The sequence below is a fragment of the Cercospora beticola genome, chromosome 7, assembly GCF_033473495.1.
Source record: "Cercospora beticola chromosome 7, complete sequence".
Taxonomy (NCBI): domain Eukaryota; kingdom Fungi; phylum Ascomycota; class Dothideomycetes; order Mycosphaerellales; family Mycosphaerellaceae; genus Cercospora; species Cercospora beticola.
The window spans coordinates 2,286,776-2,300,471 of NC_088941.1; the positions used below are offsets into that span (position 1 = coordinate 2,286,776).

At 51.9% G+C, this 13,696-nt stretch overlaps 6 protein-coding genes across 6 annotated transcripts; 5 read left to right on the top strand and 1 right to left on the bottom strand.

Annotated features, from left to right (window-relative positions):
* Positions 1 to 261: 261 nt before the first annotated feature.
* On the bottom strand, positions 262 to 2,471 carry RHO25_011123 (uncharacterized protein; the record flags this gene model as incomplete). Its single annotated transcript, XM_023602005.2, has 2 exons — positions 262 to 2,384; positions 2,435 to 2,471. The coding sequence occupies 2 exons, from the start codon at positions 2,469 to 2,471 to the stop codon at positions 262 to 264; spliced, it is 2,160 nt and encodes a 719-aa protein (XP_023450791.1).
* A 998-nt stretch (positions 2,472 to 3,469) lies between these two features.
* RHO25_011124 (uncharacterized protein) lies at positions 3,470 to 4,544 on the top strand (the record flags this gene model as incomplete). The annotated part of the gene is made up of 2 exons (XM_023602004.1): positions 3,470 to 3,508; positions 3,576 to 4,544. The coding sequence occupies 2 exons, from the start codon at positions 3,470 to 3,472 to the stop codon at positions 4,542 to 4,544; spliced, it is 1,008 nt and encodes a 335-aa protein (XP_023451265.1).
* A 2,310-nt stretch (positions 4,545 to 6,854) lies between these two features.
* On the top strand, positions 6,855 to 7,865 carry RHO25_011125 (uncharacterized protein; the record flags this gene model as incomplete). Its single annotated transcript, XM_023602003.1, has 1 exon — positions 6,855 to 7,865. The coding sequence occupies one exon, from the start codon at positions 6,855 to 6,857 to the stop codon at positions 7,863 to 7,865; it is 1,011 nt and encodes a 336-aa protein (XP_023451264.1).
* Positions 7,866 to 8,420: 555 nt separating this feature from the next.
* On the top strand, positions 8,421 to 9,389 carry RHO25_011126 (uncharacterized protein; the record flags this gene model as incomplete). The annotated part of the gene is made up of 1 exon (XM_023602002.1): positions 8,421 to 9,389. The coding sequence occupies one exon, from the start codon at positions 8,421 to 8,423 to the stop codon at positions 9,387 to 9,389; it is 969 nt and encodes a 322-aa protein (XP_023451267.1).
* Positions 9,390 to 10,288: 899 nt separating this feature from the next.
* Positions 10,289 to 11,209, top strand: RHO25_011127 (uncharacterized protein; the record flags this gene model as incomplete). Its single annotated transcript, XM_023602001.2, has 1 exon — positions 10,289 to 11,209. One exon carries the CDS (start codon positions 10,289 to 10,291, stop codon positions 11,207 to 11,209), a length of 921 nt encoding a protein of 306 aa, XP_023451266.2.
* Positions 11,210 to 12,513: 1,304 nt separating this feature from the next.
* On the top strand, positions 12,514 to 13,401 carry RHO25_011128 (uncharacterized protein; the record flags this gene model as incomplete). The annotated part of the gene is made up of 1 exon (XM_023602000.1): positions 12,514 to 13,401. One exon carries the CDS (start codon positions 12,514 to 12,516, stop codon positions 13,399 to 13,401), a length of 888 nt encoding a protein of 295 aa, XP_023450781.1.
* Between the last annotated feature and the right edge of the window lie 295 nt (positions 13,402 to 13,696).

The window sequence follows — 13,696 nt, forward strand, 5'->3', positions numbered from 1 at the left end:
TCGATCCAGCGCAGCCAAATTATCAGCACGGAATGCATGAATGAACCAGTCCAGCTGCCTTCCATGCTCTTTTTCAAGAATCCAAATCACGATGCGAAACATATGCATACAAACCATGCCATGCGTTGTCGTCGTCCATAGCACAATTCGTTCTCTTTCTTTCTCATACAAGGTTTTTGCGAAGTTCAAGTTCCCAAACTCCAGCAGTGCACGCACAATGCAAGCTCGCACTACAACACATCACAAACCTCCAACGTTCGCCTACGCCAAAGGCCACCTCGCCCTCAACCCCTCCGTCCACCGTCCATACAACACATCCGACAACATCCCCACATGCTCCATTCCCGCCTCAGCCTTCTGCCCAGGCATCTTCTCCTCCAACTTGGCCCTCTCCTCCATCGCAGCCTTTTCCCTCTCAGCCTGCAACTGCTGACTACTCCTCATTTTCTTCAAATGCGGGTTCTGCGGGTTAAGAATTAACTTATTCGGACTTCCCGAACTCTCCCTCTTACCCGGCGACCGCTTTTCATGAGGTTGCATCTGCGAAGAAGACAACGCATCCATCGGATGCAACGAACACTTCGAAGGAGAAGACTGAGGCGTCATATCTCGTGTCGAAAGTTCCGTTTCACTGATGTTGAGGCTCTTTTTCGAGGGGGAGAGGCGCAGAGAGGCGAGTTGTGCTTGGGCGACGCGGTGGGGCATTAGAGCGCTGGCGAGGCGGGGGTCGGCTTGGATGCGGTCGAGGATGCTCTTCATGAGGAGGAGTTCGCCTTCGGGGTCGAGTTCGTCGAGGCGGGACCAGGCTTCGGCGACGTTGCTGAGGGCTTCGCGTTTGGAGCTATCGGCTGTGGCGGCGTAGGTTTCTTGGAAGGCTGGGTCTAGGCACTTAGCAAAGGCTCGTCGTCCGAGAACTGCTTCTTTTGTTGCGGCGACTGGTGGTTGCTGGACTGGCTGTGCTTGAGGCGGTTTGTTCTCGGCATCACTGTCGAAAATGCTGTCTTGGGGTGAGTTGGCGAGCTGCTCTGGTGTTGATGGGCGGTGACCTGAGCTGACACGCTTGAACTGTCTCGTTGTGGCGGCGCCATTTCCGAAGGACATGTCCAGTCCAAGGGGTTGCTTCGGTTGCTGTGCACTCGCTTTCCTCGTAGGCGTCATCGCTCCGGAAACATTCCGACTGACTACTCTTCGAGCAGTGGGCGTATTGCCAGATGCATTGCGCATAACCACTCCAGAAGCTTTGCGTTGGGTGCTGGTTATGCCACTGTGATTGTTCTGCCCTCTGACCTTCGGCGTTCGAATAGTACTGGCTTCCCGTGAAGGTGATCGGATCGAGCCAGACAACGGTGCTGCACGCAAGCTCATAGATTCCATGGCAGACGTTGCGTTCTCAATATCCGAACCATCTCCAGAGGGTATGCGTTCGAGCTTTCGGCGCTTCATAGTGGGTGTGTTCTGGACCTTGGGCCGCAGGCTGGGAACTGGCTTGATAGTGTCGAAGACCCACTCATCGTCGTTCTCCACTCGCTGCATGGACTTCAATGTCTCTTCGTAGTAGCGCACGTCCTTATCGCGCGCTCCGTTGTGCTCATAGTCCTTTGCCATCCACACCAACTCTTGCAGCGTCTCCGTCTTGCCTGCGCGCTTGATCCAGGAGTGTTTCAACAATGACTTCGCACTAGGCCTCTTCTCGGGGTCCTTGTTGAGGCAGAGTGTCACAAATTCCTTGAATTCTCTGCTGAATCTGCTGCCCTCCAGCCGCGGTGGCTTCTCCTTTGGAATCAAGAACAGCACCTTCATGGGATGAACATCGCTGCGCGGTGGCTCGCCATTGGCCATCTCCATGGCTGTGATTCCCAAGCTCCAAATGTCTGCTCTGAAGTCGTAGCCGGCCTCTTGAATGACCTCGGGTGCCATCCAGAATGGTGTGCCCACAAATGTCAACCGCTGAGACTTAATATTCGTAAGCTGTGCAGCAACTCCAAAATCCGCAATCTTGACCTGCCCCGACTCGGACAGCAGAATATTGGCGGCCTTGATATCCCGATGTATCTTCCCCGTACTGTGTAGGTAATCCAACCCCTTCAACAACTCCCGAATGATGATGCAGATGTACTTTTCCTCCATGCCTCGAGGACATGGCTTCAGCAGGTCTAGACATGATCCTCCACCGAGAAACTCCATGACAATCCATAGCTTGACGCCTCGTACGAATGATGTTCGGTATCGAGTCACGAATTCGGAGCTGCAGGTGGCCAGAAGTGATATTTCGAGCTGGATTTCGCGGATATCGTCGTCGCTGCCTTCGAGGTCGATGTGTTTGATGGCAACATATTCGCCGGTGGGCTTGTGCAGAGCGCGGTAGACGGTGCCGAATGAGCCGCCTAGATTGATCAGTATTGTGCTGTGTATTCCAATGGCTTGTGCAACATACTGCCCAGCTCCTCGAGCATCTCATACTCTTCCGCCATCGTGAACGCACTCGCCGCCAGGCGGAATATGTCACCGTGCTGCTGTGTTTACTGCGATGTTGGCCTTGGATAAACAGATAGGAATGGATGAAGAGAAGAAGCGCGCGCACTCCCTTTTTCGCTGAAGGTTCGCGGAGGTTTCAGATGCGGGCGGCCTGAGGGATTTGTAGCATTCGCATCGTGTGCGCGGTGCAGCAGTGCTCGTTCATAGTCGAAAGGGTCGCATGGGCGTGGCCCAGTGATCCGCGCCCAAAAAGAGAGCACAGGTCGCCGTTGCCATGGGCGACCGAACCGGGGATGTGTTTTGGCTTTGAGCCCGCCGACACGTCCGTCGGAGATGCGACCAACGCCGGCAACGTCGTCAAATCTGTCAACGGTGGTGTGTATACGTGCAATTGATATCGGGAGGAGTATGTTGTCGACATAGCTCAGCAATCGTGCACGGGAAGCACAAAGTGGTTTGCATGTCGGCCGCGCGCTTATTATGATGCACAGCTGCGCACAACTCCACATCTTCAGTGCAATCCCTGCAGCCTCGGCTCCAACGGCGCGGAAGTCTGATTTGGGGAGCGGGAGGCGCGTCTTCTCGAACTGCATCTCTTCTGCGTCTCCCTTCACAACACCCGAGATGAAGCGTCATCGCCTCTCTCCATCGCTCTGCGGGTCACATGCTCACGATCATCATCATGCCACGATGGATCAGATGCCGTTCACGCGCTGTCCCTGCATTTCGGCATCTGTCTACGCGAAGCCATCAACATGAATATGCTTCCTGTCTCTTCCGTAGCTTTGCAGGCTATGGGTGTCTGGGCAACCAGGAGAGATGCTTGAGGAGACTTTAGTCGAAGCAGAAGAGGTGGCATGCTGCATCGCGAAGTACCTTGCTTTTTGCCCGTTTCATGTACCAAAAGCCAGGGCAGTTGAACGTGGTCATTTCTTCAACAGTAGGCGTTGGATGCTGGAGATACCCGAACCGTTGAACGGATGCAGCTCAGCTGATGGCGGCCAGCATCGTAGCTCTTGCCGAGACAGGCTCTGTATTTTGATGTCACAGCAAGTTCAGTAAGCATGAATTAAGCTGCTCGCTCGAGCTGACCGCGTCAGAACACCAGAGGTGACGTCTCCAAGGGTGGCATATGCTTGTTCCGAATTCAACGTGTTAACAAGACCTTCCGCGATACTATCCAAGGATCCACTAAGCTGAAGCAGCTGATCTATCTTGCTCCACGGGACAACGCCAAACTCAAGGACGAGGCAGACCTTGAAGAAGGTCGGCTGGCGTTGCACAAGCCTCTAACCGCCTTTTTGTGGGGCATCAACTTTAGGACCAAAAAGGAACTACTGGATCTCGATGCGCACAAGGACGCGGAGGAAGGTGTCGAGGCGTTGGTCACAGTCCTGAGAGATTCCATCTGCAGCGGACGCTCTACTACGCCATACAAAAAGATCTTTGGAAAATGCCCCAAAAAATGGCGCAGAGCTCAAGCAAGCTGGAGAAAAATCAAAGTTTGCAACGCAAGAGTTCCGGTCCCAGTGAGAGTCGTGGTTCAGGGCGAGGAGACTTGGCCAGATCATGCGCTACCAATGGGTGATATCGTCTGGGATCTGGACGAAGAAGCAACTCTGGAGCATGTCTTCGATCTTCTCAGCGAATTCTTGAAAGCGGTCGAGGATCTCCGCCACGGCAAGGATCTCCACGAAAGAAGTCGTGCTAAAAAGCTCTTGCAGTTTGACGAGCGGACCAGTAGCGATCGGCATCAACTCGAGTCTCAACTGGCGATTGAACTAAAAGCCTTGGAAGACGCGTTGGATCGGGAAAAATCTACTCGAGACGACGAGGTCGCACGTCTCGACGCAGAACTTCGTGACATGGAGCTAAAAGCGTTTGGCATAAAGGCAAGTAGCAGCCGGGAAGCACTCGAGAGCCAGCTGACGATCGAAAGATCGTACTTGGGCCGCGAGGTGGATGAGCAGGGTTTTGATCAAGGCGATGAGATCACGGAGACTATCCGCATGCGCTTGCAAGCGGTGGAGACACGTCGAGCTCAGCGGACGGCATCTGAGAGCAAGTAATCTGGCCAGAAGTACAGCAAAGGGAGCTGCTGGCTCGAGCAGCTAGTCCGCGCTGAACGAGAGGGACGCCTGGCCGTTGGCAAAGGTGTCCGATGAGCAATGCGGACGACAGTGTCAATAGCGTCGGGAGAATATCGATCGAGATCCCCTGAACTAATTGATGCGGCCGCGCAAGGACTGTCACAGCGGGTACGAATGTGTGCTCTGTCTCACGGACAGTCAGACTGACCGCACTCCACTCTACTAGCTCAGATAGCCTGAGACAACAAGTCTCGCCGGTGGCACAGAACTTGAGTATCTCAGCAAAGCGAAGGAAATACGGTCATGAGTGGACCAGCATGGTCCACGATTTCTGCTCTTACCTCTGTCCAGAAAGACGGCAGGCGTGACAGGCTCGAATATCAAGACTAGTTGCAACCAAGTCTCATTATAATCACAATCCTCTCAAACGGGTCTCATTGCAAGCAGTGCGCTCAACTGATTTCGTATACACAGTGCGATGCCTCGCTACCCGAAGAACACGACCCTTAACCGTGCGCTCCAAACGCTTCCGAGCTGCTCGTGAAGACATTTTGTTGCTCAGCGTCGCGGGCAGCAGACGCCAGTAGAGACGGACAGATGCGGAACTGATGATCATGCGCAGACTGGCCAGCACGTTTGCCTGATATTCTTAGGAGAAAGACCTCAATGACAGAAGCTTCGGATATGCCTCGATGCACTACGAAAACGCCGTGATGATTTGCACGGTATCGGTGATTGAGCAGAGGCTTTTTTCATGCGAGCAGCTTCGGGAAAGACATACATTGTACCTCTTCTGCCTTGTCCGATGTCAGAACACTCCGCCGGGAAACTTTGTATCTTTGCTGACGATCTTATAGCCTCAAGCCATTAGTACAAGAGACAAGACGCGTAAGCACTCGAATGCAAAGGATGAGGATCACAGATCTCAGATTCTCGTTATCATCCTTTAATTGATACTCGAAGAGCATCTGCCTGGCAAAGAATACCTCTGACATGATCAGCACTGGTGTAACTAATTCTTCGCGCATCAAGCCCGGCAGGCCAATCATCCCGGTAGCCGCACCGTGTCAATACAGAAGACAAGACATTTCCAAGGTTCTTCCTTAGCGCGAATGGAGACGAAATGCTGTCTTGCGGAATCAGGAATCTGGAGCCTACACCAGTCGCTACTAAAGTCCTCGTTGAAGTCTCGAATCCCACTTCCCAACTCGTTGAGCTCAAGATACTGGAGCTCAGCCTTTTGACTGAGCTCATCTTATGATGGCCCCGGGGACCTGATTTTGATCTTTGCAGACGAATCGTTGAAATTGCGAAGAGATTTGATGCTTAGAATCCTGGCCCTATAGTCTACAGTTTCTGCAATCGTGTTAGATCCGCGGATGATACGATTGCTGTACTGACAATGACCATCTTTCGACAAATATGTACCACATACTGGACGGGATTCTCAAGACGCAAGGAACGTATGCTCTAGTAAGAGGCAGGATGGACCAACGTTGCCAGAGCACTCTGAGAGAACATGTTGCTGCCCGGCTTTCTTGGGAGCGGGAATAGAATGTACGTTATTGCTGCGACTCAGTCCCGTCAGGAGTATTGACTGAAGCTCACGGCGTGGGTACAAGAGGAGAAAATTCGCGCTGTTCTGGATCTGGTGTACGATTTTAGTTCTGCGAGGGAAGTTCTCGTTGAGCTCAAGACTGGTGAAGCTCGAGAGAAGGCCGTGGTGAGCGTCGTACGATCATGAAGAACGTGCAAGAGGTTTCGTTGCGCTATTCGACAACGCGTGTTGTAAGACGTTTGCTTGCAACAAAGGCAAAGCAAACCAAAGACCGGGAGTGTTAAGACAGGGAGATATCAGCCGCAGATAGAGTTCCTCATCAGTATTTTCATCTCTCAGACTCCCTCGCCTTGAGTCTTGACGGGGCCTCTTATAGATTTTCATCATTCGTTATATCAGAACAGGAAGGACTGCAAACGCCGGCAGCGGATTGACCTTTGCACCACTCAGGATTAGTCCTAAGGCTGGAGCCGATTCTCACGCAAACGATGACGTGTGCTTACAGGCAGCAGCCGTATATCGAGGTGAAAGGAAGTCTGTGGAAAGGAGGCTGGCTTGGCAGAGATCAACGCAAGTCGGCAGCTGCAAATTCCACTTTCGCACAACACATCGCAACTCCTCAATTACTTTCTCGCGGGTCGACACTGACTCGACTGCTTCACCCAGAGCATTCGTCCCTGACGATCGCACAGCGTCCAAGCTCAATCAATTTCACGTACACAAGAGCCACAATGGCAGACAACGCGCCACCAGTCGAAGACCCGAAGACAGAATTCACTCGAAGCAGGACCACTCTATCACCACCTCAGTACACCGGTGATGCCGCTGGTAGAGTCTCTGCTGTCACTGAGCTTCTCGAGCACATTCTCCTCTTAGCGGTCGCCAGTCAATGTGACGAAGCGAAAGACAACATGGATTGGACTGGACTCAAGATGCCGGGCTGCGGCAACGTTGCAAAAGGTGGTATTTGCCTCTTTCGTATTCAACGCGTCAACAAGACTTTTCGTAACGCTGTGCAAGGCTCCACAAAGCTCAAGCAGCTGATCTACCTTGCTCCGCGCCACGACACTTCTGGTATTTTGGAAGAAGACCATCTGGAGGGCACTTGGCCTGCGGCCTACAAACCTCTTGAGTTCATGGTCTCGCTACTTGGGGCTCATGTGGAAGATGGCTTTCTTGACCTCTTCGGTCTCCAACAATGGGTGCCGGGAGCTGAGACCCTCGTCACCAAGACGAATCCCAGCCTCGTCGATGGACTCGCAACACCGTATGAGCAGACTATTGGTAAACTGCCGCAAGGTTGGCACAATCCAGAAGCTAGCTGGAGAAACATCAAGATTTGCACTGCTAAGGAGCCCTCTGCAATTCGCTACGCCTTCTGGACTGATTTCGATGAAAACGCCGACGCGCCGCCGTTCGACCCGATCTGGCAGCTGGGCAAAGATGCGACACTGGGGTACGTCTTCGAACTCTACAGCATCGTTCTGGAAGTGCTTGGTGATTACATTCCAAAGAAGATACTCATGCAGCGCAAGCATTACGCTGTATACAACAAGTTGCTCGAGTGCCTGGCCAGTGGGGATGAGGGGCTCGATCAGAAAATTCGGCATCTAGCATATCTGGTGGACATCCAGTTCACCGACGATGTCACGGCGATGGGACATGAGATGGAAAAAGTGATCGCTCGTCGCACGGGAGAGATTGAGATCCAAGAAGAGTCGGGAAAGCTGCCAGAGAGTTGAGTGCAGATTTTCTAACGCTCCACTTGACACGCTGGAAGGCTTCACGATGGTCATACCTGTCATGAGCAAATGAGCTACTGCAAAAGTATTGTATCAAGCGGCAATCGCATGCGACCGATCTTCCGTATAGATGCTCGCATGAAGTTATAGCGATACAGAAGCGAATGCAAGAACATGGCCACGGATCATTGACTTATTATGCATGTTGGTCTGGATGGTTCAGGGCTCACTGATCTCTTGCAGTGCTCCAAAGTACACATGCTATACCTCCGCCAGAACACTAACGTGACCTTACTGAAATGTGCCAGTTGGGATAGACGGTGCGGACTTGCAAGAGCACAGAGCACGGGAAGGGAGTGAATGGCAGGAGCACGTGGACTTGGCGCGAGTGAACGGAGCCTCCGCTCATCTTTATAGAATTCATCGACCAGAGCTTCTTCTTTATCAACATCGACGCGACACTGATAGATTCTCAGAATAGACTCCATACACAGGAATAAACATCAACATCGCCTCGATACATACACATCCTTCCTACCGATTCTGCATACAAGCATGACCAAGTCCGCCTCCACCACAGCGAAATTTCCCAACCACACCGGGCAATCGTTGCCGTCACTCGAGTCCGCGATGTCAACACCACCGGACTACAACGGCGATGCTGCTACAAAGGTGTTCGCGATTCCCGAGCTCCTCGAACACATCCTTCATTGTGGTGTAACAAGCCAATACAACAAAGCACTTGCCGACAAGAAGATTCCGCAGCTCAAGATGTGGCCTATGCCAGGATGCGGCACCAAAGACGGCATTTGCCTCTTCACCATCCAACGAGTCAGCAAAGACTTTCAAAACACAATTCAAGGATCAACGAAGCTGAAGAAGCTCATGTTCTTAGCGCCGCAGGAAAACGACGAGCTGATGGCCGAGGAGGATTGGAGAGAATTGGAGCTGCCATACTTTGAGCAGCGTGTCTGGCTTCCTTTGCACAAGCCTCTCACCTGCATCTTGGGGATGTTCGCCTCGATGGGAAAAGAAGACCTGATAAAATTTGGCTTCCAAACCAGATACCAGTCCCAAACTGAGGGCGACTCAATGGGCGTGTGGCTTATGGACCCTATTTTTCACGAAGATACTGCACTCAGCGAAATTGCAGCGAAGAAAGTTCCAAAGGGTTGGCATAACCCCGAAGCAAGCTGGCGCAAGATCAAGGTGTGCAATGCGAAAGTCAGACAACCAGCTAAGCTGAAGATTGAGAGCACTTGCTGTTGCTGTGACGAGCATGACCTAGTGGACTTTGAGATCACTCTGGAGCTCGACGAGGACTTGACTCTGGAGCATATTTTCGACTGCTTCAGTGAGCTGTTTACCATAGCTGGAGACCAATTGAAGAAGAGGGAGGAATTTGACAACTTTGCCGGGGGCAATGACCACGTTTTGGAGCAGTACCGACACAAGTTGCAAGAGCTGGAAGCTGAATCGAACAAAGAGATTCTTGCGCGGCTCCAGCATATCGTCAAAGGCTAGGAAGAAGCAGGAGGACTTGAGCACGGGGCAGTGTTGTGGTCAACAAAGGAATCCCGTATGAAGCTCTGGAGGACTCGCACAAAGGGTGCATCGCGTTGGCAGAAGAACAAGGAGTGGTGTCAGCAAGCTTTCAGATGCGATTGATGACTACAAAAAGGGCATAATCACAAGGCTTGCAGGCTTGGAAGAAAGAAGTCCAGGACTTTTCAATTCATGTTTCATTGGGAATGCGGCGCTCTCGAGTCGGCGAGAAGAAGCGGATGAGGGCCATAGACGAATGATACGCGTCAAGCGCAGATCGCCAGATGAGTTGAATACAATAGAATTACCGCAAAGGTTCTAGGAGCATGTGGAAACGTAGGTATGACACGTTTGCTCATCTTTGATCAAACAGCAAGCTAAGCGGTGAGACGAGATTCAAAACGCTAAACCTTCCATCGTATGTAGGTTTCAGCGAAATCAGAGTCTCCTTTTCAATTCTTTATGATCGCTGTTGCCACTGTATAAAGTCTGTCAGTTTGATATAGCACGACGAAGATGTCGTGCAGTAGAGCAGACATCGGGTGCCGGATGCGTACATTGATGCTGCGGTCAGCTCTGAGGGTGACTGATCCTCTATGTTTTCATTTCGTCACGATTGATGAAGAATGTTCCGAGTCAGAAGCACCGAACATCCAACGGAGTGAATGAATCTGGCACATGAAAATCACTAGGCTTGGCAGATAGATGAGCCGCCGCACTGCCTTGCACAAAACACGGCAACTTCAACCTCCCGTCCCTTCTCGCCAACATCAACTTTTGACTCGAATTGGACCAACTGACTCTTCACCGCCACCGGCCGGTCAGGCAATCTTGACTCGATCTTGAATGTCGCCCAAATGGCGGCTGACACCAACACGATGCCCCCACCTGACTACACTGGTGACGCCGCTTCGAGGGTGTTCGCGGTGCCTGAGTTGCTCGAGCACATCCTATTCTTGGCTGTTACTACGCAGCGCATCGAGAACCCAGACTACGATGAGCCTGGACCACTAAAGATGTGGCCAATGGCGGGATGTGCCATCGTGTCCGAAGGCTGTGTTTGTCTCTTCCAAATTCAGCGAGTCAGCAGAGCCTTCCGGCATACCATCCACGGATCGGTCAAACTCAAGCGGCTCATGTTCCTTGCTCCGCAAGAGAACTCCAAGCTTTTGAGTGATCGCTCAGAGCCGGAACCCGGAATGGAGCTGCATCAACCTTTGACATCTCTGTTGTCGATGATGTGTCTCACGGAAATCGAAGAGGCAATGGTAATCGAGGAAGTCGACATTACCGATGGGAACTATACTTGGCATGCCTTCATCTACAGTGAACTCCTCTCCGTGTCCGAAACACCCTATGATAGGGCCCTCGGAGAACTGCCAAAAGGTTGGCGAAACCCTGAAGCAAGCTGGAAAAAGATACGAATCTGCAATGCTAAGGTCCCGTGCGCCCTCAACTTCCGTGTAGAGGGTGAGTTCCAAGAGGATGATGAGGCTCCGCCATTCAATATCACGTTCCGCTTTGAGGAAGATGACACCTTGGATCATGCCTTCAACCTTCTCGAGGGCCTCCTGACGGTGCTAAGCAAGTACAGAGATAAGAAGATTGCGATGGACAACGACCAGCGTGCAGAGGAGGATTTGCTGCATGACACACCACAGTCGGAGCAGTCTTCTCAAAAAGCCATGACTGCTATGGAAAAGAGACATGATAAGAAGAGACTTCAGCTGGAACGGGCCTTCGACAGAGCGCTCAAGCGTCGCACTGCGAAGATTCAGGAGAGCAAGTCTAGCCATTAGGTGACCTACTGCTGGTTTCTGGCACCCACACTCGCCACGCTGGTCGAAGTATTGCGGGAGCGCGAATCTCGAATGACGAGCTTGAGCCGAAAACGTCATGGCGAAGACACGGGTCATGTTAGGGGCTTTGCAATAGAAGAAGCACCGGATGAGCCGAACCCGTAGGTTGCGTAGGAACGCAGCTGGATCCAGAGCTTCTGATCGAAACGTCGTCTCGAAGGGTGGAAATGCAGGTGGCTTCACAACTTCAGGCTTTGTGTGAGGCGATACGCCCAGACAGGCATGAGGCTGACGGACAAGCAGTCTTCTTGATGATTTGACCACTCAGCCGGTAGATCAGCACGAGCAGACAAATGCCATCAATGTCAATTCTACTCATTCCATCTCACTTCCCAATACATCAACTTGGCCTTCATTCGCGTTCCCTGTGAATGCTCCCATATTACATACAGCTCTGATCAACGACACTACTAAGCTGCATCAATCAGGCCTCCTGACTCTCAGTCGCCGCAATAGTACAAGCGGATGGCAGGGAAAATGTGTTTTGAATGTAGTGCGGTTTGCGTTGTGGCGAAGTGTTTGTATTACGGTCACGGATGCTCTTTCGAACCTTTGTTTGTGATTACATTCGTTCTCCTATACAAGTAGAGCACAACACCTTTGCGATTGCTTCTCTGTATTCTTTACAGTCAGGTCTAATTTGTGAAACCATACGTATATCATCAGCTTTTACCGTGCGTGTGTAAAGTTCATCGCAACAACAGTCCGTTTCAAATGCCATTTGTACGCTGATCATGCCTTCAGACTCATCTGGGCGACAAGCAGGTCAACGTTCACGAGGCTGAAGGATCCATCGATGCGGCTCATACGTGCCGGTCCGGCCAAGCACGTTGAGCAACACATGCCACAAGCCAAATGATCGTGCATTTCACGTGCCATGGCCGGTCAGAGTAGAAGTAAGGTGGTTGGAAAAGAGCATATCAGCGGGCAGGGAGAGTGGGGCTGATTGGTGAGTACGGCAGGCACAGCCATCACCTCCACAGGCACTTGCAACAAGTTCAACCTACTCGACACACTTTCACCGACTTCACACTCCAAATTGTCGGTAACACTCGACCAGATCGTTACTACTACCGCAAAGCGTCACTGCACCACTCTGCCTCTCTGGAGGGCGGCAATTGATTACGTGTCTCTTCCATCTAGCGATCACAGCTGTTGCGACAAGATCTGAACCGGAGACAGCTCGGCCTGTCAATCGTTCATCAAGCTCGAGCATTTCCTAACTCACCTCCACCGTAACGGAGATGGAGACGGCTATCGACACCCCCTTGCCACGAGACTACACTGGCGATGCTGCCGCAAAGGTTTTCGCAGTGCCCGAGCTGCTGGAAGAGATCTTGCTGCAGGCTGTGGACGATCAGTATCCTCTCGGCCCCTTTAGAGACTGGGACCTGAAAATGTGGCCGATGCCAGCATGCGGCTATCTCTGGAAGGGCGGCATCTGCCTGTACCGTATTCAGCGGGTCAGCACAGCCTTCCGGCACACTATACAAGGCTCAAACAAGCTCAAACAACTCATGTTCCTTGCGCCACAGGACAACGCCGCGCTTAGCATGGACTCCGACAGCCTTTTGCCGTTGCATAAGCCTATTCTTTCTCTCATGAGCATCATGCGTCTTTCCGACGCCGATCATACCGTCGAATTTGATGATTTCGATGAATTCGAGGTCGTTGATGGCATCGCGTCGCCGGCTTGGAAGATGTTCAAAGATCTCTTCAGCCCGCACATAACGCCTTACGACCGTACTATTGGAAGATTGCGAAAAGGCTGGAGTAACCCTGAGGCAAGCTGGCGAAAAATCAAAGTTTGCAACGCAAAGGTGCCCTCCCCTCTCAACTTGCGTCTCTTCTACGGTCCGTACCACGCGAACGACGAAATACCGCCATTCTCCATCACTTTCGCTTTGGACAAAGACGACACGTTGGAGCATCTCTTCAATCTTTTCGATGGCTTCATGGCTACTCTGAGCCAGTACTACGCCAAGAAACACTCCATGAACCTCGACCACGAAGAAGAGCAGCGTCTCCTGGAGCAGAAGCAGACAAAGGAGAGAGATGAGCTGGCACAAGCCTTTGGTGAAGCGCTGAAGCACGGCAAAGGAGAGGTTGAGAAAACCAGAGATCGATCTTAGACCGGTAAAGCATCTGCATTCTGTGAGTCCTTTCTTTGAGCGATGTGGAAAGGTGCCGGATTACGAAACTAAGGCAAAGGTTCGAAGCTTATGGCCTGACGATGGTGATACCAGTTGCGAACTGGAGTAATCACAGAAGAAAGATCCAGTCAGTTACGTCGAAAAGGGACACGAGGACGCAGATGTGTCCACAGATTCTAGTGGTCGAAAGAGACGAAGACGCTGAGTTAGTTACAAATCCACTTCTACGATACCGTGACCTCTATATGAGACGGGCCTCGAATGGTCAGTGCAA